The sequence below is a fragment of the Ahaetulla prasina genome, chromosome 4 (assembly GCF_028640845.1).
Source record: "Ahaetulla prasina isolate Xishuangbanna chromosome 4, ASM2864084v1, whole genome shotgun sequence".
Taxonomy (NCBI): Eukaryota; Metazoa; Chordata; class Lepidosauria; order Squamata; family Colubridae; genus Ahaetulla; species Ahaetulla prasina.
Window position 1 is genome coordinate 43563168 of NC_080542.1, and position 27968 is coordinate 43591135.

Below are 27968 nucleotides of genomic sequence, written 5' to 3' on the forward strand. Positions count from 1 at the left end.
CCTGGATGCACGGCTGTCGTTTGAAGATCATTTGGCGGCCGTCTCCAGGAGAGCCTTCCACCAGGTTCGCCTGGTGCGCCAGTTGCGCCCCTTCCTTGATCGGGATGCCCTATGCACAGTCACTCACGCTCTGGTTACCTCCCGCCTGGATTATTGCAATGCTCTCTACATGGGGCTCCCCTTGAGATGCACTCGGAGGCTTCAGTTGGTCCAGAATGCAGCTGCGCGGGTGATAGAGGGAGTCACGCGTAGCTCACATGTGACACCTCTCCTGCGCAGACTGCACTGGCTTCCTGTTGCCTTTCGGGTGCATTTCAAGGTCTTGGTAACCACCTTTAAAGCGCTCCATGGCTTGGGACCTGGGTACTTACGGGACCGCCTTCTGTTACCTTATGCCTCCCACCGACCCGTACGCTCCCACAGAGAGGGCCTTCTCAGGGTGCCGTCCGCCAGACAATGTCGGCTGGCGGCCCCCAGAGGAAGATCCTTCTCTGTGGGGGCCCCCACTCTTTGGAACGAACTCCCCCCTGGTTTACGTCAAATTTCTGACCTTCGGACTTTTCGCCGCGAACTGAAAACATATTTGTTTGTTCGTGCGGGGCTTTCTTAAATTGTTGAATTTTAAATTTTAAATTTTCTCTCTAGTTTTAATTGGGGTTTTTAGATTCATAATTCTTAATTATTTCGGCCATACTGTATAATAAGTTTTTTAATTGTATTTTAACTGTATATTGTTCTTTTTTATCCTGGCTGTACACCGCCCTGAGTCCTTCGGGAGAAGGGCGGTTTATAAATCCAATAAATAATAATAATAATAAATAATAATAATATTTGTACCCACGGGTTTCTGGACTGGACTGGATTGGACTATGGACAGACTGGTAGTCATTTCTACCTTATTATGACCTTTTGTAGAAACGTTTTCCATAGGTTTACCATGGAAGCTGTCGGTCTGTCTGCTCAGGCTTATCATCTCCATCTGGTTCCAGCTTTATTTGTCCTCTTTGACAACTGGACATCCGTTGGAGGATCCATCTTCTGTTAATGTCTTACCATCTGGGATTTTACCATCTTAGCATCCTTCGCCGATTCGTACTTTTCTATGCGTTACGCTGCATATGAACTCTTGCGCCTGCGAGGTGCCCCCGCCTCGCAGGAATGGCCCGTTTTGTTACCAAGGGCCGGCCTCAATGACGGGTCTTGGGACCCACAGAGGTGGCATGCGAAGAGAAAGAGCCTTTGGGGTTTTTTAGATAGGGCATTTTTAAGGGGTGGGAGGGTTAGAGCGGGTGTTGGGGGTAGCCCGTCGGGAGGGAAACCAGTTCCTGCGCGTGCTCGTGGCGATTATTTAGTGGGTTCGGAGGTTATGGGGGGGGAGTGTGTTCCTTTTTGTGAGGGTGGCTCCATTTGCACGGTAAGTGGGAGGGGCAGATACGGCGGAAGGGGGGATCATATCGGTCTAGGGGGTCACGGTGTTTGCAGGCGATCGCGTGCCCCGATCCCTCTGACTTTTCCCGTTCCCTGGATGGTCAAGACCCTCAGAGCCTGGGCCTTCGTCTTATGTTATGCAACGCACGGTCCGTGGCCAGTAAGGCCCCCCTAATACATGATCTTATCCAGGGGGGCGCTGCGGATCTTATAGGCGTTACGGAGACCTGGTTGGGCACTGAAGGGGGCGTGCCCCTGGTCGAAATGTGCCCACCGGGTTTCCGTGCATTCCATCAGCCGAGGGCCCAGGGTAGGGGTGGGGGGGTGGCGGTTGTTATTAAAGAGAGTCTAGAGCCGAGGGAGACCACTGTACCTCAGATTGCCGGATGTGAATCCCTCTTTGTGAGATGGGGTCATAGGTGTCAGATGGGCTTGCTGGTCACGTACCTGGCTCCTTGCTGCGTGACAGCTGCCCTGCCCGAGCTCCTGGAGATGCTTGCCGGGGTGGCAGTGGAGACCCCCAGACTTTTAGTCATGGGGGACTTTAACTTGCCATCTGCCGGCTTGTCATCGACAGTGGCTCGGGAGTTCATGGCTTCCATGATGGCCTTGGACCTGACTCAAGTAGTGGATGGCCCCACTCACATCGGGGGTGGCACACTGGACCTTATTTTTATCTCTGGTCAGTGGTTGAAGGATCTGGATTTGAGAGATGTAGTCACAGAACCTTTGTCATGGTCAGATCACTCTCTCCTTCGCCTGGACTTTCTGACCGCCACTCAACACCGCAGGGAGACGGAACCACTACGTTGGTTCCGTCCCAGGCGCCTGATGGACCCGGAGAGGTTCCGGACGGAGCTTGGGCCACTTCCTGAGGGTCTGGCTCATGGCACGGCAGAGGAACTAGCCGCAGCCTGGCAACGGGCTGCGGCTGGGGCTTTAGACCGTGTCGTGCCTCTGCGGCCTCTGACCCGGCGCAGATCCCAACCGGCTCCCTGGTTCTCCGAGGAGCTGAGGGGGATGAAACGCCGGAGAAGACGCCTAGAGAGCTCCTGGAGGTCTAGCCGTTTAGAGGCTGATCGGACACTAGTTAGGCCCTATACTAGGACCTACCTAGTGGCACTGAGGGAAGCGAGGCGTTGCTACGCCTCCTCCCTCATTGCGTCGGCAGATAACCGCCCAGCCGCCCTGTTTCGGGTGACCCGTTCCCTCCTTCACCAGGGGGAGCGGGATGACCCGTTGCAGGGACGTGCTGAGGAGTTTAACGGTTATCTATACGATAAAATCGTTCAGCTTCGAGACGGTCTGGACCAAAATTGCGGCGATTCAGATGAGGCGTCTGAGGGTGGTCTTGGTGATATTGCCTGGGATGAGTTTCACCCTGTGGCTCCCGAGGACATGGACAGGTTGTTGGGTAGGCTGAATGCCACCACGTGTTTACTGGACCCGTGCCCCTCCTGGTTGGTGCTGGCCACTCAGGAGGTGACACGAGGCTGGCTCCAGGCGATTACGAGTGCTTCCTTGTTGGAGGGAGTCTTTCCGGCCGCCTTGAAAGAGGCGGTGGTGAGGCCCCTCCTCAAGAAGCCCTCCCTGGACCCGGCTGTGTTAGGTAATTATCGTCCGGTCTCCAACCTTCGTTTCGCGGCAAAGGTTGTAGAGAGTATGGTGGCATATCAGTTTCCCCTGCACCTGGATGAAACTGTCTATCTAGACCCGTTCCAGTCCGGTTTCCGGCCCGGCTACAGCACGGAGACGGCTTTGGTCGCGTTGGTGGATGATCTCTGGAGGGCCAGGGATAGGGGTTGTTCCTCTGCCCTGGTCCTATTAGATCTCTCAGCGGCTTTCGATACCATCGACCATGGTATCCTGCTGCGCCGGTTGGAGGGAGTGGGAGGCACCGTTTACCGGTGGTTCTCCTCCTATCTCTCCGACCGGTCGCAGACGGTGTTGACAGGGGGGCAGAGGTCGGCCCCGAGGCGCCTCACTTGTGGGGTGCCGCAGGGGTCGATTCTCTCGCCCCTTCTGTTCAACATCTATATGAAGCCGCTGGGTGAGATCATCAGTGGCTTCGGTGTGAGGTACCAGCTGTACGCTGATGACACCCAGCTGTACTTTTCCACACCGGGCCACCCCAATGAAGCTATCGAAGTGCTGTCCCGGTGTTTGGAAGCCGTACGGGTCTGGATGGGGAGAAACAGGCTCAAGCTCAATCCCTCCAAGACAGAGTGGCTGTGGATGCCGGCATCCCGGTACAGTCAGCTGAGTCCTCGGCTGACTGTTGGGGGCGAGTCATTGGCCCCGATGGAGAGGGTGCGCAACCTGGGCGTCCTCCTGGATGAACAGCTGTCTTTTGAAGACCATTTGACGGCCGTCTCCAGGAGAGCTTTCCACCAGGTTCGCCTGGTGTGCCAGTTGCGCCCCTTTCTAGACCGGGATGCCTTATGCACGGTCACTCACGCCCTCGTGACGTCTCGCCTGGATTACTGCAATGCTCTCTACATGGGGCTCCCCTTGAGGGGCATCCGGAGGCTTCAGTTAGTCCAGAATGCGGCTGCGCGGGTGATAGAGGGAGCCCCTCGTGGCTCCCACGTGACACCTATCCTGCGCAGACTGCACTGGCTACCTGTGGCCTTCCGGGTGCGCTTCAAGGTGTTGGTGACAATCTTTAAAGCGCTCCATGGCATAGGGCCGGGCTATTTACGGGACCGCCTACTGCTACCGAATACCTCTCACCGACCCGTGCGCTCTCACAGAGAGGGACTCCTCAGGGTGCCGTCAGCTAGGCAGTGTCGTCTGGCGACACCCAGGGGAAGGGCCTTCTCTGTGGGGGCTCCCACCCTCTGGAACGAACTCCCTCCAGGACTTAGTCAACCTCCGGACCTCCGAACCTTTCGTCGCGAGCTTAAAACACACTTATTCATCTGCACGGGACTGGATTAGATTTTAAATTTACTGGTTTTAAATGGGTTTTTAGTATTTATACTGTTTTTTAATAATTCGGCTATAGAATAAGTTTTTTAATTGTCATTTTAGTTTGTATTTATATGTATTTTTAATTGCCTGTGAACCGCCCTGAGTCCCTAGGGAGATAGGGCGGTATATAAATATGAAAAATAAATAAATAAAATAAATAAGTACCGTATATACTCGAGTATAAGCCAAGTTTTTCAGCACGTTTTTTGTGCTGAAAAACGTCCCCTCGGCTTATACTCGAGTATATACGGCTTATACTCGAGTTTTTTTTTTCTTCTTTTTTTCACATTATACCGGATGGTGCAAACTTGGCGGGCTTTTGCATTAGCGCGGGGAAGCCCTGCCGGTGCAGTGAGAGGGCGGGGCGGGGGGGCCGCCAGCCTTCTCGGCTGAGGGAGGGAGGCTTTCCCTGACCGGTAGCTGCCTCATTTCCCTCCCTCGGCTTATACTCGAGTCCCCAGTTTACCCCAGTTTTTTGGGGTAAAATTGGGGACCTCGGCTTATACTCGGATCGGCTTATATTCGAGTATATACGGTAGGTGACCATCATTTATTTGTTTATTTTATGTTGCCGCCTATTCGCCCATGGTGACTAGTCTGACATTGAAGTCCTTCCACTGACAATACAAGCAGTGGGAAAACATAATTCAAGAGCATCAGTATAATGTTCTTCTTTTTCCCAAATCTCAACAATATATGGTTGAGGGATATTGAGATGTATATAGAAATTAATGAGAAACAATTTATCTAGAAAAGTTGAGAATAGCTATTTGTGTTAGGTTCTCAACTGAGTCTATTGACGTAATCTCAGTTTTTAGAATGATTAGGATATAGCACTCAGACCAGTACAGTATTTCCCTTGTCCAATGCCGGGATCTGTTAAGAGAAATAATGATTTATATCCCTCAGTAAAGTGATCATTTCTTGACCATGTCTCTTGGGACAAAGATGTTGAATTGGGAGATATAACTTATAAAGGCATGGATTCTATGGGGGTGGGTTCTCTCTGAGCATGGCTGTTCTCTCGCAGACATATCATTACTCAAACTAGGTATCATCATCAGTGCTAGTAAGGAGTGGAGTTTCCTCTCAGTTTATTTTAACAGAATAACAGTATTGGAAGACCTTGGAGGTCTTCTAGTCCAACCCCTGCTCAAGCAAGTAACCCTATACCACTTCAGATATAAGGTTGTCCAATCTCTTCTTTAAAAACTCCAGTGATGAAGCACCCACAATTTCTGGAGGCAAGTTGTTCCACTGATTAGTTGTTCTAACAGTCGGGAAATCTCTATTCTCTAGGTTGTGTATTCTGTATTCAGTCTAGATTGATTCTCTCCTTGATTAGTTTTGTTCCATCTATTGCTTTTTGTCCTGTCTTCATGTGCTTTGGAGAATTGTTTGACTCCCTCTTCTTTGTGGCAATCCCTTAGATATTGGAACATTGCTATCACGTCATCCCTGTTCCTTCTTTTCATTAGACTAGACATAACAAATTCTTGCAACTGTTCTCCACTCCCCTAATCATCTTTGTTGTTCTTCTCTGCACTCTTTCTAATGTCAACATGTTTTTTATATCATGGTGAGCAAAACTGGATGCAATATTCCAAGAGTGGTTTTACCAAGGCATTATTAACGCTTTATGTGATATTGATTCTGCTCCTCTGTTAATGCAGCCTAGGACCTCGTTGGTATTTTTGGCAACTGCTGCACATTGCTGGCTCATATTTAAGTGATTGTTCACTAGGACTCCAAGATCCCTCTTGCAGGTACTACTATTGTGTCACCTATTCTATATTTGTGCTTTTTTCCCCCTTATCTTAATGTAGAACTTTACTTTTCTCACAGTTGAATTTCATTTTGTTAGATAGGGCTCGGTGTTTAAAACTGCATCTTGACCCTATCTTCTGGAGCGTTGGCTATTTCTGCCAGCTTAGTGTCATCTACAAATTTGATGGGTTCACCTTCTATCCGCTCTTCTAAATCTGATTAAGATAATTAAAGAATACTAGGCTTAAGACAGCCTTGGGATTCCCCACTACATACTTCTCTCCATGCAGATCAATGCAATAAGATTTATCTTGACATGATCTGTTTTTCACAAACAGAAAACTGTTTATAACTTTGGTTCTGTTTATAACTTTGCTTGCCTCTAGGTGTTCGCAGATTCGTTGCTTGATTTTTTTCCCCCCAATGTTTTCCCAGGTACGTACATCAGGCTGATAGGGTCTTTTCCCCCTTTTTTTTTCTTTTTTTTTTTTTTAAAGTAGGAACTACATCAGCCCTTTTTCCAGTCATCTGGTAGTTCCCTAGTGCTCCAGGATCTTTGAAAGATATGGTCCAATGGTTGTGAGATCTTGTCTGCCAATTCCTTCAGTACGTTGGGGTATAATCCATCTAGTCCTGGTGATTTTGAACTCGTCTAGAGTGGATAGATATTCTGTTACCATTTTTTTGCTTATTTTGAGTTGTATTCCTCAGCTGCATCTTACATACTTTTTTGATAGGATTGACTTTTTCCCCCCTTTTGTGTAAAGACATAAAAAGTGACCTAAGCAGTTCTGCTTTCTCTCAGCTGCTCCTTGACATTTTCTCCAATTAATGGACCAATTGCTTGACTTTCATTTTTACATATTGAAAGAAACTTTTTTTTTATGTTGTTATTTTTGACTTGTCGCCAGCCTTAGTTCATTTTGAGCCTTAGGTTTTCTGACTGTGAGTTTGGCTATTTGCTAATGTTCTACCTTAGTTATGTATCTTTTATACTTGTCCTTTTTTGTCTTTCAGTTTATCAGAGCATTCTCATTTTCTTCTTTGTTGGAATTGTGCTAGAGTGGATTTTTATAATCTCACTTTTCAAATTTTTTCAAGCTTCTTGGGTTGTTTTTCCTTTGAGGATTCTCATCCATGGAATCCTTCTCAAGCTCTTTTTAAGTTTATTCAAATCAGTTCTCTTGAAGTCCAAGACTCTAGTTTGACTTTGTTCTATTGCAGGGGTGTCAAACTGGCAGTGTTACATGACATATCGGGACTAATTTTCCCTTCGCTAAACTGAGCAGGGACAGAGCCAGCACATGACGCATCCGGTCCACAGGCCACGAGTTTGACACCCCTGTTCTATTGCTTGTATTTGCGAATTCCAATATTGCATGGTTACCTCCCCTCTCAAAATTCCTGTAAGTTCAATGTTTTCTATCATTTCATTTCTAGTAATGAGAATTAATTCCAATATGGCTGACCCTCTAGTTCCCTCCCTCCCTCCTACCTTTTGGGAGACAAAGTTGCATGTTGGGTTTGTCAGGAATCGGTTTGATCTTCCACTAGGTGCAGAGTTTGTCTCCCAGTTGATGTCAGAATAGTTAAAAGTCCCCCATTACCAGTGGTGAAATTCAGCTGGTTCTATCTGGCTCGGGTGGGCTGGAAGCACCGGAGGCGGACGTCCACCTGGATGTCATCACGTCCCATTTGCACATGCACAGAAGGCTCTCCGCATATTTGGAGGATGTGCGCGCTCACACTTCCAAACCGGTAGCGAAGGTAAGTAAATTTCACGTCTGCCCATTACTGTTGTGGTGTGCTTCCTCCATACCTTAGTTAACTACTAGCAAAAAGTTTATTTATTTACCCTGGTTGGATGGCCTGTAGTATACACCTATGGCAATAACATTCTTGCCTTTTATATTGATCCAAATACATTCAAGAAGATTTTTCATCATTGTTCTGCTATATTTATGTGGAGATATAGTTATTTCTTAAATATAGCGCAATTCTACCTCCTCTTTTATTAGATCTGTTTCTTTTAAACAATTTAAATCCCTCTAGCTGTATATTTCATTCATGTCATGCCATTCCATGGAATCCATTCATGGGTTTCATCTCACTAGCTTTCCGTAATGGCAACAGTATCATAATCTGCCCTCATGTACTTGGGTTTCTAGTTCATCTTGTTTATTCCTCATACTTTATGCATTGGTGTATAGGGATTTGAATCCTTTTTTACAGACTCCATTTTTGTTCTCTACATAACTGTTTTGTGTCTGAGTTCCCCTTCACCCTTACCACCTGTTTGATTAGTACACAAGGTATGACACACACTATCAAAAGCTTGATTTTTCTTAATAACATATTCTGGTGGCTGGCCCTGTCAGTGTTGATAGGGGTGATCTTGGAGGTTCTTGGGTTAGCATGTTTAATTTTAGTTTGCTTGGCAGTTCCTTGATTGGGGTATTGTTTACATCTTCATTGTTGGTCTGATGTTAATCTTGGTGCTATCTCTGCTCATGTGGGTGTTGATTGCTGGTGGGGAGGTGTTTTAGTCTTTTTGTTCCCTTTCTGGTTGTTGATTGTCTCTTGCATAGTATGTACATATTGTTTATGTCTTCATGTCTATTGATGGCTAGTTTGTTAGAGTGCTAGGCTTCTGGAAATTTCTCTAGTGTTTTTAGATTTGGCTTGGTCTAAAATGGTCAGTTTCCCAGTTGAAACTCTAGTTAAGTCTACCCATATGTTGTGAGGTTAAAGAGCAGGGTGTTTATTTCTGGCTTCACATTCAGTGGTGTTCCAAGAGAGCAAAGATAGTGATTCTAATGTGAAACTTCCTTGTTCGTTGTTTGAGGGGGTGACTGATGATATACCAAAGTTTCTAAATGAATTGAAATTGAAAATGAGATACAAAGTTTCTTCAGTATCTAAGAAGACCCTGGTTATAATTTAGCCTGCCTTTGCCATTCTTGTGCCGCTATATAGAGTCAGATAACTTTTATGGTGGTTTGCACTTAACATGGCGAACATTACCAGATTGTTGTTTCATGTGAATATAATTTGTTCCAGAGGTTGGTTCAAGTCTGGGTGGTGATATTTTTTCTGCATCTGAGGCTGCCATTATCATGAGTTCATGTGATTCCTAAGGCAAAGGTTTGCTTGGAAGATTGAAGTGCGTGGTAGTTATTTGGTATGTCTATGTCATGTTCCTGGTGCAGTTTACTTCCTGACTCTGGTTGTGGGTCCCAGGGTTTGGTAGTCAAAACCTCCAGATCTGTCAGCAGCATTCATCTCTTTATGCTTTGAATTTTTTACATTTTGGACAGGATGTAGTAAGTTCAATCTGTTCCAGGGGACTCTTTGCTGATATCTAAATTCCATAGGTCAGAGAAGGGGACTGCCATGCCAACAAAATCTTTTCTCAAAATGATGGGCAACTGTCTTGGATAGTTGGTAAAACCAGATCAATTAGAGCTCTGGTTATTTTATGTTATGTCACCAGAGTTTCTCTCAAATCATCCAGTCTAAGAATACCAGTTTGTTCTGAATGTGGCAGGGCACTGAAAGAGTTAATCAGAAGTTTTTCTCAGGTCATCTGCACTGTGTCTTGTGGGAAGAACAGATTTTTCAGACTTCCTCTGGACATTCATGAGTGGAAGGGAGGGAGCTGAACTGGTAAAATGTCCTTGACATTTTGTCCTTGACTATCATATTTATTCTTTAATGTCCAGGAACCAAATTGTTTTAGGAGTGGGCTTGAGTTCTTCTGAGCCTAAAACACATTTTAAAAAGATTGAAAAAGTGTATATTTATTAAATGTTTACGTCACCCACCCACTAAAGGCGACCCTAAGCAGTTTACCGATTATTAAAAGATAAATAGAAAACTATGCAAATTAAAATTTTAAAACTATGTACAAAAAAGGACTAAAAGATGAACAACACGGGGATAAGGTTTTCTTACCCCATCCACTACCTCCAACAGTAAGCAGCTAACTGGCAAAACCAAATTATAATCCTCAACTTACAACCATTCATTTAGTGACCATTTGAATTTACAACAGCGCTGAAAAAAATGGCTTATGATTGTTTTCCATAATTATGACCGTTGCAAGCCTCCCAAAGATCACATGATCAAAATTCAGATACTTGGTAACTGACTCATATTTATGACAGTTGCAGTGTTCAGGGGTCATGTGATCGCCTTTTACCATCTTTTGATAAGCAAAGTCAATTTGAATTTTGGGGAAGCCAGATTCATTTAACAACCATGCTGCTAACTGCAGTGATTCACCTAATAACTGGCAAGGGAGGTCATAAAACAGGGCAAGACTAGTGGTGAAATGTAAAATTTGTTGCTATCGGTTCTGTGGGCATGGGCATGTGATTGGGTGGGCCAATTTTATTTTATTTTATTTTTTTACTTTTTTTAAAGCATTTTTTACGCCCGAACCAGTAGTAAAAAAAATGCTTTAAAAAAGGTTCCGATGATCACAGCTCTGCCATGCAGTCGTCGGAACCTTTTTTTGTTTACTTTTTTAAAGCATTTTTTTACTACCTATTTGCCTGAACTGGTAGTAAAAAAATGCTTTAAAAAAGTAAAAACAAGGTTCCGACGATTGCGCGGCAAAGCTGATTAATAGTTTTTATCACTACCGGTTCACCCAAACCGGAGCGAACCGGTAGCATTTCACCCCTGAGCACGACTCATTTAGTGACAGAAGTGTTAGACTCAATTGTGGTTGTAAGTTGAGGAATAACTATACAACTATGCACTGAAAAAAGTTACTTATGTTCATTTTTCACACTTACAACCAGCATCCCCATGGTCACGTGATCAAAATTCAGATATTTGGCAACTGGCATGTATTGATGATGGTTGCAGTGTCCTGGAGTCATGTGATCACCTTTTGACAAGCAAAGTCAATAGGGAAGCTGGATTCACTTAACAATCTTGTTGCTAACAATAACTGCAGTGGTTCACTCAACAACTATGGCAAAGAAGATCACAAAATGGGACGAAATTCAGTTAACAACTATCTCGCTTAGCAACAGAAATTTTAGGTCAATTTGGTCATAAGTTGAGGATTATCTGTACCCTTCCAAAAGTCCAAAGGGGTAGGAGTAGTTCTCGCCTCCAGTGGTAGAAGGTTCCACAGAGTTGGGATCACATCAGAAAAGGCTGTTCTCCTTGGCCCTACCCACTTGAATTCCTTAGCGGACAGGGTCTGCAGCAGGCCTCTTCTGCTGGCGCAATGGGATGGGCTAATCCTTTGGCATGAGACAGCTCCCCATACACTGAACCCATCCCATATAGAACTTTAAAGGTAATAAACAACACCTTGAATTGGACCTGAAAGCAAACTGGCAACCCATAGCTCACATGGTGTTATATGTGCTACCTAAGAACCCTCAGAATTACTCTACTGCATTCTGCACCAGCTCTGGCTTTCCTAGTAATCTTCAGAGGTAGCCTCATGTACAGCACATAGCAGTAATCCAATCAAGGGATGACTGGGGCATGAATGACTGTGCTCAGAGCCTCCCGATCCAGGTAAGGTTCAACTAGTACGCAACTTGTACAAAGGCTCTCCTAGCCACAACTGTCAGCTGCTCTTTGAGCAGGAGTTGCAAGTCCAGGAGAACCCACAGATACATACTGCAGTGCAGACCCATCCAGAACTAAAGATGATAAACAACTGGATTGTGAGGTCCCTTGCACCCATAGCTACTCTGTTTGGCTAGGGTTCACCTGAAGCCTGTTGTTCCCATCCATATCCCTGCAGCTTCCAGGCACCATGAAAAGGAAGCCACAGCAAAAGTATACCAAAAAGGCACTAGGAGTTTAAAGGTGTCGTTTTAAATGCTAAATACATGTGGGTTGCCCAAATGTATGTAGAATTTGTTCTTGGCCTCTGCTAGATGGAAGTCAGTCAGCCTGCTGTAAATCAATCAGATGCTCCTCACAAGATAACTGTTCTCTTTGTTCTCATTCACCTCTGTTTATTTTATTATTTAATATGTATAGGGTGGTTTGTTTAGGGTGCTGATAGTATTTGCAATTTAAATGGCACCCTCTCTTGGTTACATGCACACTGAAAATTTGTTTTCACCCTTTGCCACAGGGTGGTCAGCTCTGATTGTTTTCCCTTTTCCTTGGTGTAGGGATAAGGTTGCCCTTGGCTTTGCTGCTGATGCTTTTGTGGCACATGTGGTACAGAAGATACGTACTTTGGTAGGATTGTTATTTGGCTGGTTCTCAATGTTTTACAACTCCTCTTTTAAGGAGTTCCCTTTCGTTTCAGTTGGGGACAAATCCAAGATAGAGAAAACCGTTTCTGCCGTCAGCAGACTCATTTAGTGACAGAAGTGTTAGACTCAATTGTGGTTGTAAGTTGAGGAATAACTATACAACTATGCACTGAAAAAAGTTACTTATGTTCATTTTTCACACTTACAACCAGCATCCCCATGGTCACGTGATCAAAATTCAGATATTTGGCAACTGGCATGTATTGATGATGGTTGCAGTGTCCTGGAGTCATGTGATCACCTTTTGACAAGCAAAGTCAATAGGGAAGCTGGATTCACTTAACAATCTTGTTGCTAACAATAACTGCAGTGGTTCACTCAACAACTATGGCAAAGAAGATCACAAAATGGGACGAAATTCAGTTAACAACTATCTCGCTTAGCAACAGAAATTTTAGGTCAATTTGGTCATAAGTTGAGGATTATCTGTACCCTTCCAAAAGTCCAAAGGGGTAGGAGTAGTTCTCGCCTCCAGTGGTAGAAGGTTCCACAGAGTTGGGATCACATCAGAAAAGGCTGTTCTCCTTGGCCCTACCCACTTGAATTCCTTAGCGGACAGGGTCTGCAGCAGGCCTCTTCTGCTGGCGCAATGGGATGGGCTAATCCTTTGGCATGAGACAGCTCCCCATACACTGAACCCATCCCATATAGAACTTTAAAGGTAATAAACAACACCTTGAATTGGACCTGAAAGCAAACTGGCAACCCATAGCTCACATGGTGTTATATGTGCTACCTAAGAACCCTCAGAATTACTCTACTGCATTCTGCACCAGCTCTGGCTTTCCTAGTAATCTTCAGAGGTAGCCTCATGTACAGCACATAGCAGTAATCCAATCAAGGGATGACTGGGGCATGAATGACTGTGCTCAGAGCCTCCCGATCCAGGTAAGGTTCAACTGGTACGCAACTTGTACAAAGGCTCTCCTAGCCACAACTGTCAGCTGCTCTTTGAGCAGGAGTTGCAAGTCCAGGAGAACCCACAGATACATACTGCAGTGCAGACCCATCCAGAACTAAAGATGATAAACAACTGGATCGTGAGGTCCCTTGCACCCATAGCTACTCTGTTTGGCTAGGGTTCACCTGAAGCCTGTTGTTCCCATCCATATCCCTGCAGCTTCCAGGCACCATGAAAAGGAAGCCATAGCAAAAGTATACCAAAAAGGCACTAGGAGTTTAAAGGTGTCGTTTTAAATGCTAAATACATGTGGGTTGCCCAAATGTATGTAGAATTTGTTCTTGGCCTCTGCTAGATGGAAGTCAGTCAGCCTGCTGTAAATCAATCAGATGCTCCTCACAAGATAACTGTTCTCTTTGTTCTCATTCACCTCTGTTTATTTTATTATTTAATATGTATAGGGTGGTTTGTTTAGGGTGCTGATAGTATTTGCAATTTAAATGGCACCCTCTCTTGGTTACATGCACACTGAAAATTTGTTTTCACCCTTTGCCACAGGGTGGTCAGCTCTGATTGTTTTCCCTTTTCCTTGGTGTAGGGATAAGGTTGCCCTTGGCTTTGCTGCTGATGCTTTTGTGGCACATGTGGTACAGAAGATACGTACTTTGGTAGGATTGTTATTTGGCTGGTTCTCAATGTTTTACAACTCCTCTTTTAAGGAGTTCCCTTTCGTTTCAGTTGGGGACAAATCCAAGATAGAGAAAACCGTTTCTGCCGTCAGCAGACTTAGTTTACATTTTTGTTCTTTTAAGTTTATCAGGTTGATACTCACACCATTCTTTATTAACTGTGCAGCCGTGGAGCATATTGCAGTGTGTTTGGAGGGTGGCAATTTCTCTTCCATTGACGAAGAGAGATCTGTAAGCTGTTGATTTTCGATCTCTGCTTGTAAATCCATCTCCAAACCATCATATCCAAGGAAGCATTTGAGGGAATAAGAATATTTACAGGCGTTCACTATCGGCTCCTTAGGTAGGTTCAAATTTTTGTGGGTTTGGATCTAGCTTGTGTTGCCGAATGTGTATGATGTCTCTTCCTATTTGCTTTGATGGTTAGTAATGTCCTGGAATTTTCTCAGCTTTTTCATACTGTTGAGGCTTTTAATAAGGCAGCAGATGTGTAGAGTTTAAAAGTACGGTGATGAATACTTTTTTCAGAGGAGTTCTTTACAGTAATTGCTGCTTTTTGGCATCTTGATTCCTCCTTACTTATCAAAACTTCTGTGATTTAATTAAACACTTGGCAGAGTAAAGTATTGTTTAGTAAGATTCTTGTTCATTCTAGGCCTTTAGTAAAAAAAAGGTTGATGATCGAAAGGAGTGGCTGACAAATTTCATGGAAGATAGAAGGCAACGAAAGCTTCTTGGACTGCCAGATGTAAGTAGCCTTTAAAATAAAACGGAATTCCTTCTGAATAATTTCAGGCAGAATAATATATATATAGAACTTTTGAACAGGGAGGATTCTCTATTGATTCTGGGATACAAATAGTAATAATAATAACAACAGAGTTGGAAGGGACCTTGGAGGCCTTCTAGTCCAACCCCCTGCCCAGGCAGGAAACCCTACATCATCTCAGACAGATGGTTATCCAAAATTTTCTTAAAAATTTCCAGTGTTGGAGCATTCACAACTTCTGCAGGCAAGTCGTTCCACTTATTAATTGTTCTAACTGTCAGGAAATTTCTCCTTAGTTCTAAGTTGCTTCTTTCCTTGATCAGTTTCCACCCATTGCTTCTTGTTCTACCCTCAGGTGCTGTTGGTTAGTCTGGTGGGTTTTTTTTATTATTTTAGCATCAGTGGATGTTCCTATCTTTGACTATCCTTAAACATTTGACAGTAGTTGAGAAATAATTAGTAATAAGAAACATATAAATATTTGGTTTTTTAAAATTTCTGAGCTAAAATCAAGCAGTTTCAACTTCAGTAAAAGAGTTTCAGCCTCAATATATTTCCACTGCAGTCAATAAAGCTTATTTTAAGTTTGATTTTTTCCTAAATGAAAACTTTTTCACTCACCAATTATTAAAGTTTGATGAAGGCAGTTGTTATGTATATTAATGAAATGACAAATTATATCTAAGACAAATAATGTATATGCATTCTTTATGAACTTTATGCCCCAAGGCTGCAACTAGCAATGTGTGGTCCAAGTGAAAAGGTTTTACTTTCACATTTAGGAATGTGTTCCAAGTGAAAAAATCCTGTTTTGCTTTTTTAAAAAAAGCCATTAAAAATGGTAACGCCTCTGTAGAAGAAAGCACTTGGATACTATTTTAAGGACGTATCTTAAATTTTCTTGCCTTCTTTAGGATTACCTATATGGGAAAACTACAAATTACCTGACCTACAATGATTTTATCAACAAGGAACTTGTACTGTTCTCAAATTCTGATAATGAGCGATCCATTCCATCATTAATTGATGGTAAGTGTTTTCTTTTACAAATTAAACAAGATTTTATGTACTTTGAATTTATTGCATAATATTTTTGAAAGAGATAGACCACAAAGAGCTGACTTAATAGGATTTTTGTAACTGACAAATAAACATTTATAAAATCTTATATTCTTAAACATTCTTGCTTGAAGCAGGATTTAATGCATCAGAAAATGTATATTTATTGCCTTGATATAAAGCAGATATATTTCAATAAACTAATATATAATCTAACTTCAAAAATTTGTCCTTTTAAGAATGCCTTAGCTAATAACAATACCTTGTGATTGACCCGGGGGGGGAGGTGAAGGAAGGGGGGGTTTTGAGGGGGGGAAAGGGGGAAAAATGTTTTTGTTTTTTAAAACTTTTTCAATTAAAAAAAAAAGAATGCCTTAGCTAAGTAAGGCTCACTATGAAGAGAAGTTGTAATTACTAATGGCTTCTCTGATTCTTTCAGGACTGAAACCAGGTCAGAGAAAAGTTTTATATACGTGCTTCAAAAGAAATGACAAGCGGGAAGTAAAAGTTGCTCAGCTGGCTGGATCAGTGGCAGAGATGTCCTCTTACCACCATGGAGAGGTAGGAGAAATATTAAAGGGATCCCAAAAAGTTACAAGAAAGGATAAGTGTGATTCTTGATTTTCTAACCCAGTGATCAGCAATTTATAAAGCGACTTTATAAATATTACTAACTTATATTCCCAGCATATTCATCATTTGCTCTATTTGCATAGGGCAGGGGTCTGCAACCTTAAACACTCAAAGAGCTATCTGGACCCATTTCCCATAGAAAAGGAAACACCGGGAGCTACAAAACCTGGGTGGGCATGGCCAACTTGACATCACTCACTCCCAACCAGTCACATGAACCATCCCCACCCCAGCCATGCTTACCCAGGTTTTATGGCTCCCAGTATTTTCTTTCCTGTGGGAAATGGGCCTCCCTCCCTCTCCCTCTGTCTCTCTTTCTCTGTCTCATCTATCCATCCGTCCATTTATCTATCTGCTCTCCTGCCCAGCTTCACGTGTTATGAGAATTCAACCACTTGTACTGTGGAGGGTGAGTGCAGGCTGTCAGGCAAAGCCAAGCGTTAGAGATCCATGCAAAATAAGTAACCTGTGACCTGTCAGGGAGACACCTCTCTTCCCTCTCCCTCTGTCCCCCCACAGTGGGGTCCAGGTGGCCCAAGGGTACCTTCCCTCCTTGAAGGCAATCAGCAACCAGACAAACGTGGCACTCTGGCTGGGAGGAGGCAGCGCAGAGCCCCACGTCTGGCCAGTAAGAGCAGAGCAGGCAGAGCGCGCACCTTCCCCTCTGCACCAATGGCACTGGCCAACCTCTATCCACAGGTAGGAGGCAGAGGCGCTGCCGAGGGGCTCCTGCAGCTGCTACACCTTGCAGGGAGCTCTGGCAGGGTCTCCCCTCCCAGCCCTGGGAAGGCTCCAGCTGCTGGTACCACTGCGTTCCCCACCAGCTGGCAAAGTAGTGGTGCAGTGCCTCCCAAGCAGAAGGGGGTTGGATGCAGGGGTGAAATGCTCCCGGTTGGTAGTGATTGGGGCAGGTGGTTCGGAGAACCGTTAGCAAAAATCCCTGTCCCCTCCCCCAATGCCCATGCCTCGCTGTTCCTCTTCTCTGTCCCTGAAGCGCTCGGTGGTGATATAGCTGCAAATGACTTAAATGACTGCCGCAGCACTTTAAAGGGCCGCACTACAGCTGATCAGCGCTGTAGGTAGCTAGTAGACCAGTGCTTCTATTTTTAAAGAAAGTAGACCGGTGCCTGCCAAAAAAAGGCACTTGGTAGACTGGGGCCTCTCAGTAAAAGGCAACTGGTAGACCGGGGCTTCTCAGTAAAAGGCAATTGGTAGACTGGGGCCTCTATTTTTAAAGAAGGTAGACCGGTGCCTCCCAAAGTTTGTATACTTTATTATTTTTATTATTTATTATTATTGACCATGCCCATTCAGTCACCTGACCACCAAGCCACACCCACCAATTAAGCCACGCCCACAGAACCGGTAGGGAAAAATTTTAGATTTCACCCCTGGTTGGATGGCTGTGTCGAGAAGTGGGCAGAGGCTGGCAGGCATCCACCCCACCTGCTCCAAGAGGGAAGGCAGGCGCCGCATCATCCGGCTCAGCCATCTGAGTGGAGACGGGCACCGCAGCAGGTGGGATGGAGCTGGGATGACGTGCGAGCTGAACAACAGGTAACAAGGCTTGGAGATGGAGTTTCTTCTGTAATTCTCCAACCATAAGTCAATTGGCCAGTAGTTGAAGCAGAGTTTATTTGGAATAAAGTTAGAAGTAGATTTCTAATAACTTTGGATTTTTCTGGCTAATGCTTGTGATTGGCTTATCTTTCCAATGCCTGTTCATTTTATTGATGTTTGATAGTTTTGGTGGTGATGCATCACTGATAATTATTACTTTGTTTCAGACCTCACTGATGTTGACTATTATTAATTTGGCTCAAAGTTTTGTGGGCAGCAACAACCTGAACTTACTTCAACCCATTGGTCAGTTTGGAACTAGGCTGCATGGTGGAAAAGACGCTGCAAGCCCTAGATATATCTTCACAATGCTCAGGTTGGTAGAAGCAGGTTGCTTTTCTTAGTTTCGACTTAGACACTCCCTTCTAACATAGTGAACAGTAAGTTTTCAATTACAACAATTCATTTAGCAACTGTTCAAAATTACAATGGCACATTATGACCATTGCAGCATCTCCATGGTCATATGATCAGAAATCAGATGTCTGGCAACTGACTCATAATTATGACAGTTGCCGTGTCCATCAGTTATGTGATCACATTTCTGATAAGCAAAGTCAATGGGGAAGCCAGATTAACCTAGCCATGTTACTAATTAAACAACAGTGATTCATGTAACAACTGTGGAAAGGAAGGTTGTAAAATGTTTACTGTTTTCACTGATTCCCCTCAAAATGAGTGAACTTGATAGCTAGTTTTCACCCAAGACGCTTAGCTTGTCGATCAGAAAGGACGGTGGTTCGAATCCCTAGTATAGGTCTCCTGCGTGAGCAGGGGGTTGGACTAGATGACCTCAAGGTCCCTTCCAACTCTTGTTACTATTACAATACTCAATTAAATCAAGGATTTAATACACACAAATCCTATTTTAAAGAGATTTAGCAAAATTTCTTTCTCTGTCGGAAAAAGAGGAGTCAAAAGAAAAGTTCTTTAAGTGCTGAATCAATATATTCATGCATTGTGTCTCTGGTAATGAAGAAATTCCTCTGTATTTGGGTTGGCTTTCAAGAGGCAGAATTTTTCTGATATTGGTTCTCTCCTCCCCCAACCTCCTTTTACATTTTCTTTTCTTTTGTGGCTTTTAAAGGGGAAGTAGAGATTACTGAAAGTTACTGCCATTTATTCACTTCCTTGCCATCTTCTGGCTATTTCTTTTCTTCCTTGTTTCTCTTCACCCGGAAAGAAGACCTCCATAATCTTATCCAAACTTATTTCTAGAAGTATTTAACACAACTTCAATTAAATTTATTTTTCTTAGTCCTTTGGCACGATTGGCTTTCCCAGAAGTGGATAACAATGTGCTGAAATTTCTGTACGATGATAACCAACGAGTTGAGCCTGAATGGTATATTCCAATCATTCCTATGGTGCTGATCAATGGTGCTGAAGGCATTGGGACTGGCTGGTCATGTAAAGTACCTAATTATGACATCCGAGAAGTGGTTAACAACATTCGACGTATGCTTGATGGAGAGGAGCCATTAACAATGGTAATAAAATTGCATCAATGATTAAATAAAAATGATCTGTTAATTTTAGAGAAGAGAAAAAAAATCACAGGTGTGAGGACAAAGACACAGTTAGATTTTCTTGACTACTTGGATTTCAGAGCCATACCATTTAAATTCTTTAAAAAATTGCCTAGACTACATTCCTTATGATAAAATAAGGTTTAAAATGACACTTTCTTTAAAAGAAAGTAGTATGAAGTCAGTAAATATTATTCCTATACTGGAGATTTTTGTTTTGCTTTTCATAAAACCATTTATGACCTTTTCTCTACAATCTCTCTTATTCCTATTTTCAGAAGCCTTCGTTGAAATTATCTTAATCAATTTGGATTCTGATCATATTATGCAAATAAGACGCATGTTCAGGCTGGTTTATTTTAATTCAGCTTCTACTATTTTTAGATTCCTAGTTACAAGAACTTCAAGGGGACAATACATGAACTAGGGCAAAACCATTTCCTTATCAATGGAGAAGTATCAGTTCTTAATTCAACTACCATTGAAATTTCAGAGCTTCCAGTTCGAACCTGGACACAGGTAAGGCATGTTCTATTTTTGTACTATGCTCTCTGAGCCATAATAACAATATGTTTCTGTACTCCCCAATCAAAGGAAAGTATAAAATCATCATGTTGTTTCTTCCCATCTCTCAAAAGACTTACAAAGAACAGGTTTTGGAGCCTATGCTAAATGGCACAGAGAAGACTCCATCACTCATAATAGACTATAAAGAGTACCACACAGACACCACTGTCAAATTCATCATAACAATGAGTGAACATAAACTAGTGGAGGCAGAGACTATTGGTCTACATAAAGTCTTCAAATTACAAACTCCTCTTTCCTGTAACAATATGGTAAGTAAAAATTCAGAAGGCTTCTATTTTTGTAGCAAGATAGGCATACTTAGAAAGTCTGTACTTTCATGTACACGTATACAGGCCATATGCATCTTTTAAACAAATAAATTAAATTAAATTATAGAACAAAGGATGGTGCTCTCTGGAAGCCATCTCCATTTATTCAGCTAAGACATGAGTCTCAGAATAGAATCCTTTTGTGGCAAGGCATCTACAAAAAATCTACAAATCATTAGTTTTTAATTGAAATCTTAGAATCCAAATTCTCAGTTAAGACTGGAGAAATAGAAAATCAGTTTTGCTAGTAGATTTAACCATGTCTGCCTATTGCTCTACTTTAGCTATTTATGTGATCTCTGCTACATTGGGAAGAGAGCAACTTTTCCCCCCCAAATTCTGAAAAGCTTCTTTGCTCTTGTCACTTTGAGAGAGATTTGCACTTCACTGTAAGTTAAGGACTTGTTTTAGAAACCAGGCATGTACAGTTCCTAAAAAGTATCAAAATATCATAGTGAGAAATGGAGGTGAATGGGGGTAGACCATGTAGGTTCTACATGGAACCATTAAAGGAACTGTATCCAGCTTTTAAATGTATGATCACAGCCCTGCCATCTATAGATCTGTGGTACCTTACTCTTTGTTCCAGGTACTTTTCGACCATGTTGGCTGCCTTAAAAAATATGAGACTGCAGAGGATATTCTAGACGAATTCTATCAAGTCAGACTGCGTTACTACTGTTTAAGAAAAGAGTGGCTCACTGGCATGCTGGGTGCAGAATCTGCAAAACTAAACAACCAAGCTCGTTTCATCCTTGAAAAAATAGAAGGCAAAATAGTGATAGGTAAGCACTGTTAGGATTTTGTTACAAGCCATTAAAGGTAGTAGAACAAGTATTACAGAAATAGTTCCTAGCTTCACTTTTTGGGTCAGAATGGGCAGAACAAAAACCAACACCTAGCAAAGAATTTATTTTCCCTGCCAGGCATATTGCCTCTAAGCTTACTTTTCTAGAAATAAAAACTGAAATAATTTACACAATAAAATTTAAACTGAATGTACAAGTTGAAGTTCTAAATGTATACGGGTGTTTACTTTCCTGCTTTCCATTAAGAGTAATCCCAAAACTTTTGGTGTGGGTTTTGTGTTTGTGGCATGCAAGTTGACACGTTCTTAGCATTTGTACAAAATATGACACTTTATTTTGGCTGCTGGCTCATCTGGGTTTGTTCTTGGTGGTCTTCCCCTCTAGAGAACAAGCCCAAGAAAGAATTAATAAGTGTTCTCATTGAAAGGGGTTATGACTCTGATCCAGTAAAGACATGGAAAGAGTGTCAACAGAAGGTATGTTTCTCAATCTCGTCCTTTTAATCCACTCAATTGTTAAGGGTTTGGGATGGATTGTCTCCTGATCCCCTTGAAAGGACAAGTACCGAGTAAACAGATATCATGCTATTAACCCCTGGCCACATCTCTCTTCTGCCATGCCAGAACACTGAGGAAGAAGATATGGAAGAAGATATTGATAAAGAAAACCAATCTGTTGCAGCCAGTGGGCCAGATTTTAACTACCTTCTGAACATGCCCCTCTGGTACCTAACAAAAGAAAAAAAGGATGAACTGTGCAAGCAGCGGGATAATAAAGTAGGTGGATGCGTTCTTTAAAAAATATTTGTGGTGCAGTAGTATTGAAAGGTCAGATCTGGACTTAACTGTTTCTTGTTGGATTTATTAGGAAACGGAGCTAGAAAACCTGAAACAGAAGGATCCTACTGACTTATGGAGAGAAGATCTGGCTGCTTTTATTGAGGAACTTGATGTGGGTAAACTTGGATTTTGGGGCCAGAAGCAATCCATTTCCACTTTAAGTGAAACATCCCTTATCAATAGTTCTGTGTCTTCATTTGGGTAGAGTGCTGGCATTTAAAAAGGGGAACTGAAATGTTGAGACTACGGATATATTTTAAAGTAAACCTACAGGGATGTGGTGGCTCAGTGGCTAAGATGCTGAGCTTGTCAATCGAAAGGTCAGCGGTTCGAATCCCTAGTGCTGCATAATGGGGTGAGTTCCTGTTACTTGTCCCAGCTTCTGCCAGCCTAGCAATTTGAAAGCATATAAAAATGTAAGTAGAAAAATAGGGGCCACCTTTGGTGGGAAGGTAACAGCATTCGTTCCATGCACCTTTGGCGTTTAGTCATGCCGGCCCCATGACCATGGAGATGTCTTCAGACAGCGCTGGCTCTTCAGCTTTGAAACAGAGATGAGTACTATCCCCTAGAGTTGGAAACGACTAGCACATATGTGCAAAGGGAACCTTTACCATTACTGGTCAAGCAAAGCTCAGATGCACACATAGCACTGAAATTCCAGTGAGCTCTATTAATGAATGCAGCAATTTCTACCTATTTCAGATTTGGGTATAGAATTCCTCTCTTCCATTTACATAGAACTGCAGAGTGAAGCTAAAGCAGGAATGCCCTCAATAAGTTGATTTCCTTTTGGTGAAATTTAATACCTGCAAATCCAAACATTGCAAGCTATTAGTCTTTGTTTTTATCATTCACACTTTAGGTGATAGAAGCAAAAGAAAAACAGGATGAGATGTTAGCAGTCACAGGCAAATCCAACAGAGGGAAAGGAGGGAAAGCAAAAGCAAAAACCCTAAAGCTTCAGGAAATCCTGCCTTCTCCCCAAGGGAGGAGAGTTATCCCCCGAATAACTGAAGAGATGAAATTGGGGGCAGAGAAGAAATTAAAAAGAAAAATCAAGGTAAACAGCCTTTGGAGGGGTGCATGTGTTCAGTTTTCTTTACTAGCTTCATAACTTTCTTTCACCTATCCCCAGTAATGATAAACTCTCCTTCTCATCTGCTGATCTGCAGGGTGAAAAAATTGATTTTAGTGAGAATCAAGATTTCCCAGGGACCAGCAAGGAACCAAGTATTCTTAAACAAAGATTGATGAGGAAACTGAAAATGGAGCCAGGTAAAATCTTCTAGTAGGAATCAATTTTTCCTGTCGGTTTATGTTTTCTATGGTCTGACAAGCCTGTTAAATTTCAGATGACACGAAACACCCCAAACTGTTCAGGCCAATAAAACCACCAATGAGAGTAAATCCTTGGTCTGACTCAGAATATGGAAATGAAGGTTCTGTTGACTCTGAGGTTGAGTCTTATATACGACACAAAGTAGCAGGTAAATTTTCAAAGAATTTAAAATTAGCTTGGAATCTTAACTTGAACGGTACCTTCCCAAAGCATTTTTGCTATAAACAACCTCAAACATGAAGTGGAACCTTTGTGAAAGAACATTATTATTTATTTTTTTAAATCATTCTAATCCACAGCTCCTAGTAAGATTATACAAAATTGTTGCATGCAGAAAGTATACTGTACAAGGTTTCTAGGTGTCCTACGCTTGAATTGAAACAGCTGTTTTGATCCATGCACACAACAGCTATTTGTGGTCCAGATAAAAGTAGCGTGGAAAGCCAGAGAATGGGACAAAGCCAAAGGCAACAGCAACTAAGTAAATAAAGGGAATGCCCCAGCTCAGCAATGGAATAAATTGATCTGTGTTTTATTGGGGTCAATTGGACGGTTTTACATTTAAACTGTTAAATTTTTTGGCCGTTATATAATATGTTATTTTAATTTGTTGTTTTACTATTGTAGATTGTATATTTTAATTTGGCTGTACACCGCCCTGAGTCCTTCGGGAGAAGGGCGGTATAAAAGTCTAAATAATAAATAAATAAATAAATAAATAAATAAATAAATCTGGAAAGTGGAGTGGAGAGGGAAGACTAGGCACATCGGCTTTGTTCTACTCCTCCTACCCAGATTTTGTTTTAATTCTTTCAAATCATAGGTGCTCAAACAGTTCGATAAAATTTCCACAATGTAATTGTTTATGCTACAATTGGAACAGAACACTTTCCTCATTTGCTATATTCCCCTATTGCTTAAGAATATACAGGTAGTCCTCGACTTACGACCACAATTCAATCCAAAATTTATCTTGCTAAGCAAAAAAAAAATTTTACATGAATTTTACTCCGTTTTATAACCTTTCTTGCCACTGTTATTAAGTTAAGTTGTTAAGTAGCTATTAAGTGAATCTGGCTTCATTTGATTTTGCTTGTTAGAAGGTCACAAAAACTGATCCTATGATCCCGGGACACTGCAATTGTCATAAATATGAACCAGTTGCAAAGCATCTGAACTTTGATCACGTGATCAAGGGCATGTTATAATCATTGTGTGAAAAATAACCATTAGTCATTTTTTTTCAGTGCTGCTATAACTAAATGGTCACTAAATGAACTATAGTAAGTGGGGACTATCCGTACTGTCACTTAGTCTTCCTTCCTCCCACATTTTTGGGTTGCAGCTGATTTTTTTTTCCCTATTATATTTGGCAAAAGCAACATCTCTACAGGATTCTAATTCAGATACGGATGAAGATGCTTTCCTTGAACACTATACAAGACCAATGATAAAACCGAAGCCTATTTTTACGTAAGTTTCAGATGTGATTTTCCTATTTTGACTGTGTCTTAAAAATATTTATCTGGATAACAGACAGCCTTTTAAGGTTAATCAGATTGAGAAAATAGTTTTTGCAAAGATTTGTTATAGTTCATGGGAGTGGGTTTCTTACATAGAAATGCTGACAAGACCAGAAATAATTCGTTCTTTTTTTTTAAAAAAAAAATGTCAAATGTAAATGTAAAACTGCCTTATGTACAAGGTCAGGTTATTTGCTCTTTTTGACCTGAACAATCTATGTCAGACCTAGGGATTTTAAGGCCCCCGGGCCACATTCGCCCTTAGTTGGACCTTTCTCATCCATGTGAGGTCAGTCAGAAATTTAAAAAGGCTTTACTGCCAGAACCAACGAGGGAGACGTTACAACAGGTGAGCCCAACAGCTGGCCCCTCTTGTACTTCAGAAGACAGTTAGATACCTACGTGGGCTACTGGATGGACAGTTAACCAATCTTTCCTAAAGCCGCCAGAGGCCCTGTAGATCAGTCCCATCAGAGGACCACTATGCCATGCACACATTACAATTTATATATGTACATGCCTATGTACCTTCACAGTCCTGTTGCTCCACAACAGTCTGTTTCTCATGTGGCCACTTGGGAAAATTAAATGCCCATCCCTGATCTATGCAGACGAGCAATTTTTTCCCAGGATGTTAGACAGTTATCCAAAGTCAGAAGGCTCTGGAATTAGAACCTGGAATCATCTGCACGCAGAATAGATGTGCAATAACATAGATGGGCCTTTCCAGTTCCCCCATTTTGCTAATGAAGAGTTCCACAAACTTTAGGTTCATACCTCTCATCAACTGGTCATACAAAAGTTACCTGCTGTTTCTGTTTTAAGTATATTCAAACCTTGTTGTATTATCCTGATCTTTCTGCTAGGTAGATGGCAGCATTATAAATTGTTTAAATATTCTGTGAAAAATACCGCTTTTAATTTTAACCATAATATTACAATAAATTGCTTCTGTTTTATACTTCCAACTGTAACACACACACCCCCCCACAATAGAATGCAATGTAAGAAGTTCGCTACTTTTTTCAGGTACTTGCCTTCACTGCAATGGTGTAAGTTTTGGGGGGGGGAATTTTTTTTTTTTTAAATGGAGTAAATCTCAACCTTTGAGCAAATCAATCCCAAGATTAATTGCAATCTCTTGGTAAAGTTTTTTTTTTTTCCAGTTAGGAATGTCTATGGGCATGTATTGCTGGCTCTGATGCAGAATAAATGCATAATTTAATACAGAATTTATGTCTTAGGAAAGCAAAGGGAGAAGTTGGATTCAAACCGCCAGAAGCACAGAGCAGTAGTTTGGGTAAGCATATATCATTCACTTGTATCATAATCTCTGTTTAGTCTATAAAAGCCAGAATTCATTTGCCACCCATCCATCCCCATTGCCATTTTTAATGCAAGATACTACCTAAACATAGCCATGGGTATTATGCCACATAACTGAGTCTGTAATATGTCTGCACTGTATAGCCAATGATTATTATTTGTCATGGATTGTATTACACTACGCCACACTTACTCTTAGTTTAAACGATACTAAGCGTTACGGGTTGGTTCAAAATACAGGTAATCCTCAATTTATGGCCACAACTGAGCCCAAAATTTTTGTTACTAAGTGAGATAGTTCTTAAGTAAATTTTGCCCTATTTTATGACCTTTCTTGACACAATTGTTAAATGAGTTGTCACTGCAGTTGTTAATTTAATAACATGGTTGTTAAGTGAATTTGGCTTCCCCATTGACTTTGCTTGTCAGAAGGTCACAAAAGGTGATCACATGACCTTGGGACATTGCAAATACGAGTTAGTTGCCAAGCATCTGAATTTTGATCACGTGACTATAGGATACTATAATAAGCATTGCAGTCATAAGTCACTTTTTTAGTGCTGTTGTAACTTTGAACAGTCACTAATGTTGTAAGTCAAGGACTACCTGTATATTTTACTTCCTCTAATTCCTGAAGCTTTTTTAGAATAATTGCTTCCCCCATTCCAACATAGAAAAATTGAAACAGCATGAGTATCAGAGATGTTTCTCATATTCTCCAGTTTTGATTTTTCCATATTTTTCCTATGAGCATTACTCATCGTTAACATTCCAGTGAATGAAAGTAATGCTTAAAAAAAACCTTTGAAAATCCAGTGTACCAACAAAAGGGCAATATTTTCAACCCAATGTTTTCTTTGATTGCGGTTGCTCTACATTGTTCTTTTGCCTTGCAACCTCTGTACAAACAGGGTCTAGAAGGCATTTCATTGGAAGCATTTTTCCCAATATTATTCATTCATTCTTTTTCACACTGTTTTTTTCTTGGATCTAATAGCAGAATTGTTGTCTTGGCATGTGTGTGTGTATAACGTTTTATTTAAAAGTTTTAATTACAATAATAAAAGCTAATACAAACTGAACTTAAAAATAGTAAAGAATAAAAAGTGCAAAAAAAGAACTGAATAGGGTGTGATAAAAATAAAAATATATTAAAAAGTGACTTTGAATCTTCATTACAAGACGTATGAACAAATTTAGTATCTCTTCACCATCTATAAAATGTAGAAGGATATTTCTTCATCCCATTCCCATATAAGCAAATCCAGGAAACATCTTTTCAGTTCTGGTGTTGGCAAAAGTCGATAAATACCTCTAGTACAGTGATGGCTAACATTTTTGCCATCACTTGCCAAAAGCGGGGGGGGGGTGCCCGCATCCATAATTCAATGCGCCGCCCGCATGACCGCCCTGCTGTCTCCCTGCTTTTGGCATGTGATGGCATGGTGGGCCCGGTAGGCCCATTTTTTGCCCTCACCAGGCTCCAAAGGCTTTCTAGGAGCCTGGGGAAGGCGAAAACTGTCTTTCCCAAGCCCTGGAGGCCAGAAATGGCCCATTTCC

The 27968-nt window shown here is 42.0% G+C and overlaps 1 protein-coding gene across 2 annotated transcripts in view; it reads left to right on the top strand.

The window, feature by feature from the left end:
- TOP2A (DNA topoisomerase II alpha) overlaps positions 1-27968 on the top strand; it is a 52135-nt gene that overhangs the window by 22327 nt on the left and 1840 nt on the right. Inside the window, exons 17-32 of one of the 2 annotated variants that reach the window (XM_058182907.1) lie at positions 14716-14808; positions 15744-15858; positions 16328-16449; positions 18309-18457; positions 19400-19631; positions 20055-20189; positions 20309-20509; positions 21159-21354; positions 21763-21854; positions 22002-22154; positions 22246-22329; positions 23083-23280; positions 23393-23495; positions 23573-23707; positions 24939-25032; positions 26327-26382. In XM_058182907.1, coding sequence (XP_058038890.1) covers positions 14716-14808; positions 15744-15858; positions 16328-16449; positions 18309-18457; positions 19400-19631; positions 20055-20189; positions 20309-20509; positions 21159-21354; positions 21763-21854; positions 22002-22154; positions 22246-22329; positions 23083-23280; positions 23393-23495; positions 23573-23707; positions 24939-25032; positions 26327-26382 — 2158 coding nt within the window. The remainder of the gene's footprint in view (positions 1-14715; positions 14809-15743; positions 15859-16327; positions 16450-18308; positions 18458-19399; positions 19632-20054; positions 20190-20308; positions 20510-21158; positions 21355-21762; positions 21855-22001; positions 22155-22245; positions 22330-23082; positions 23281-23392; positions 23496-23572; positions 23708-24938; positions 25033-26326; positions 26383-27968) is intronic. The other variant, XM_058182908.1, reaches the window with a different exon arrangement.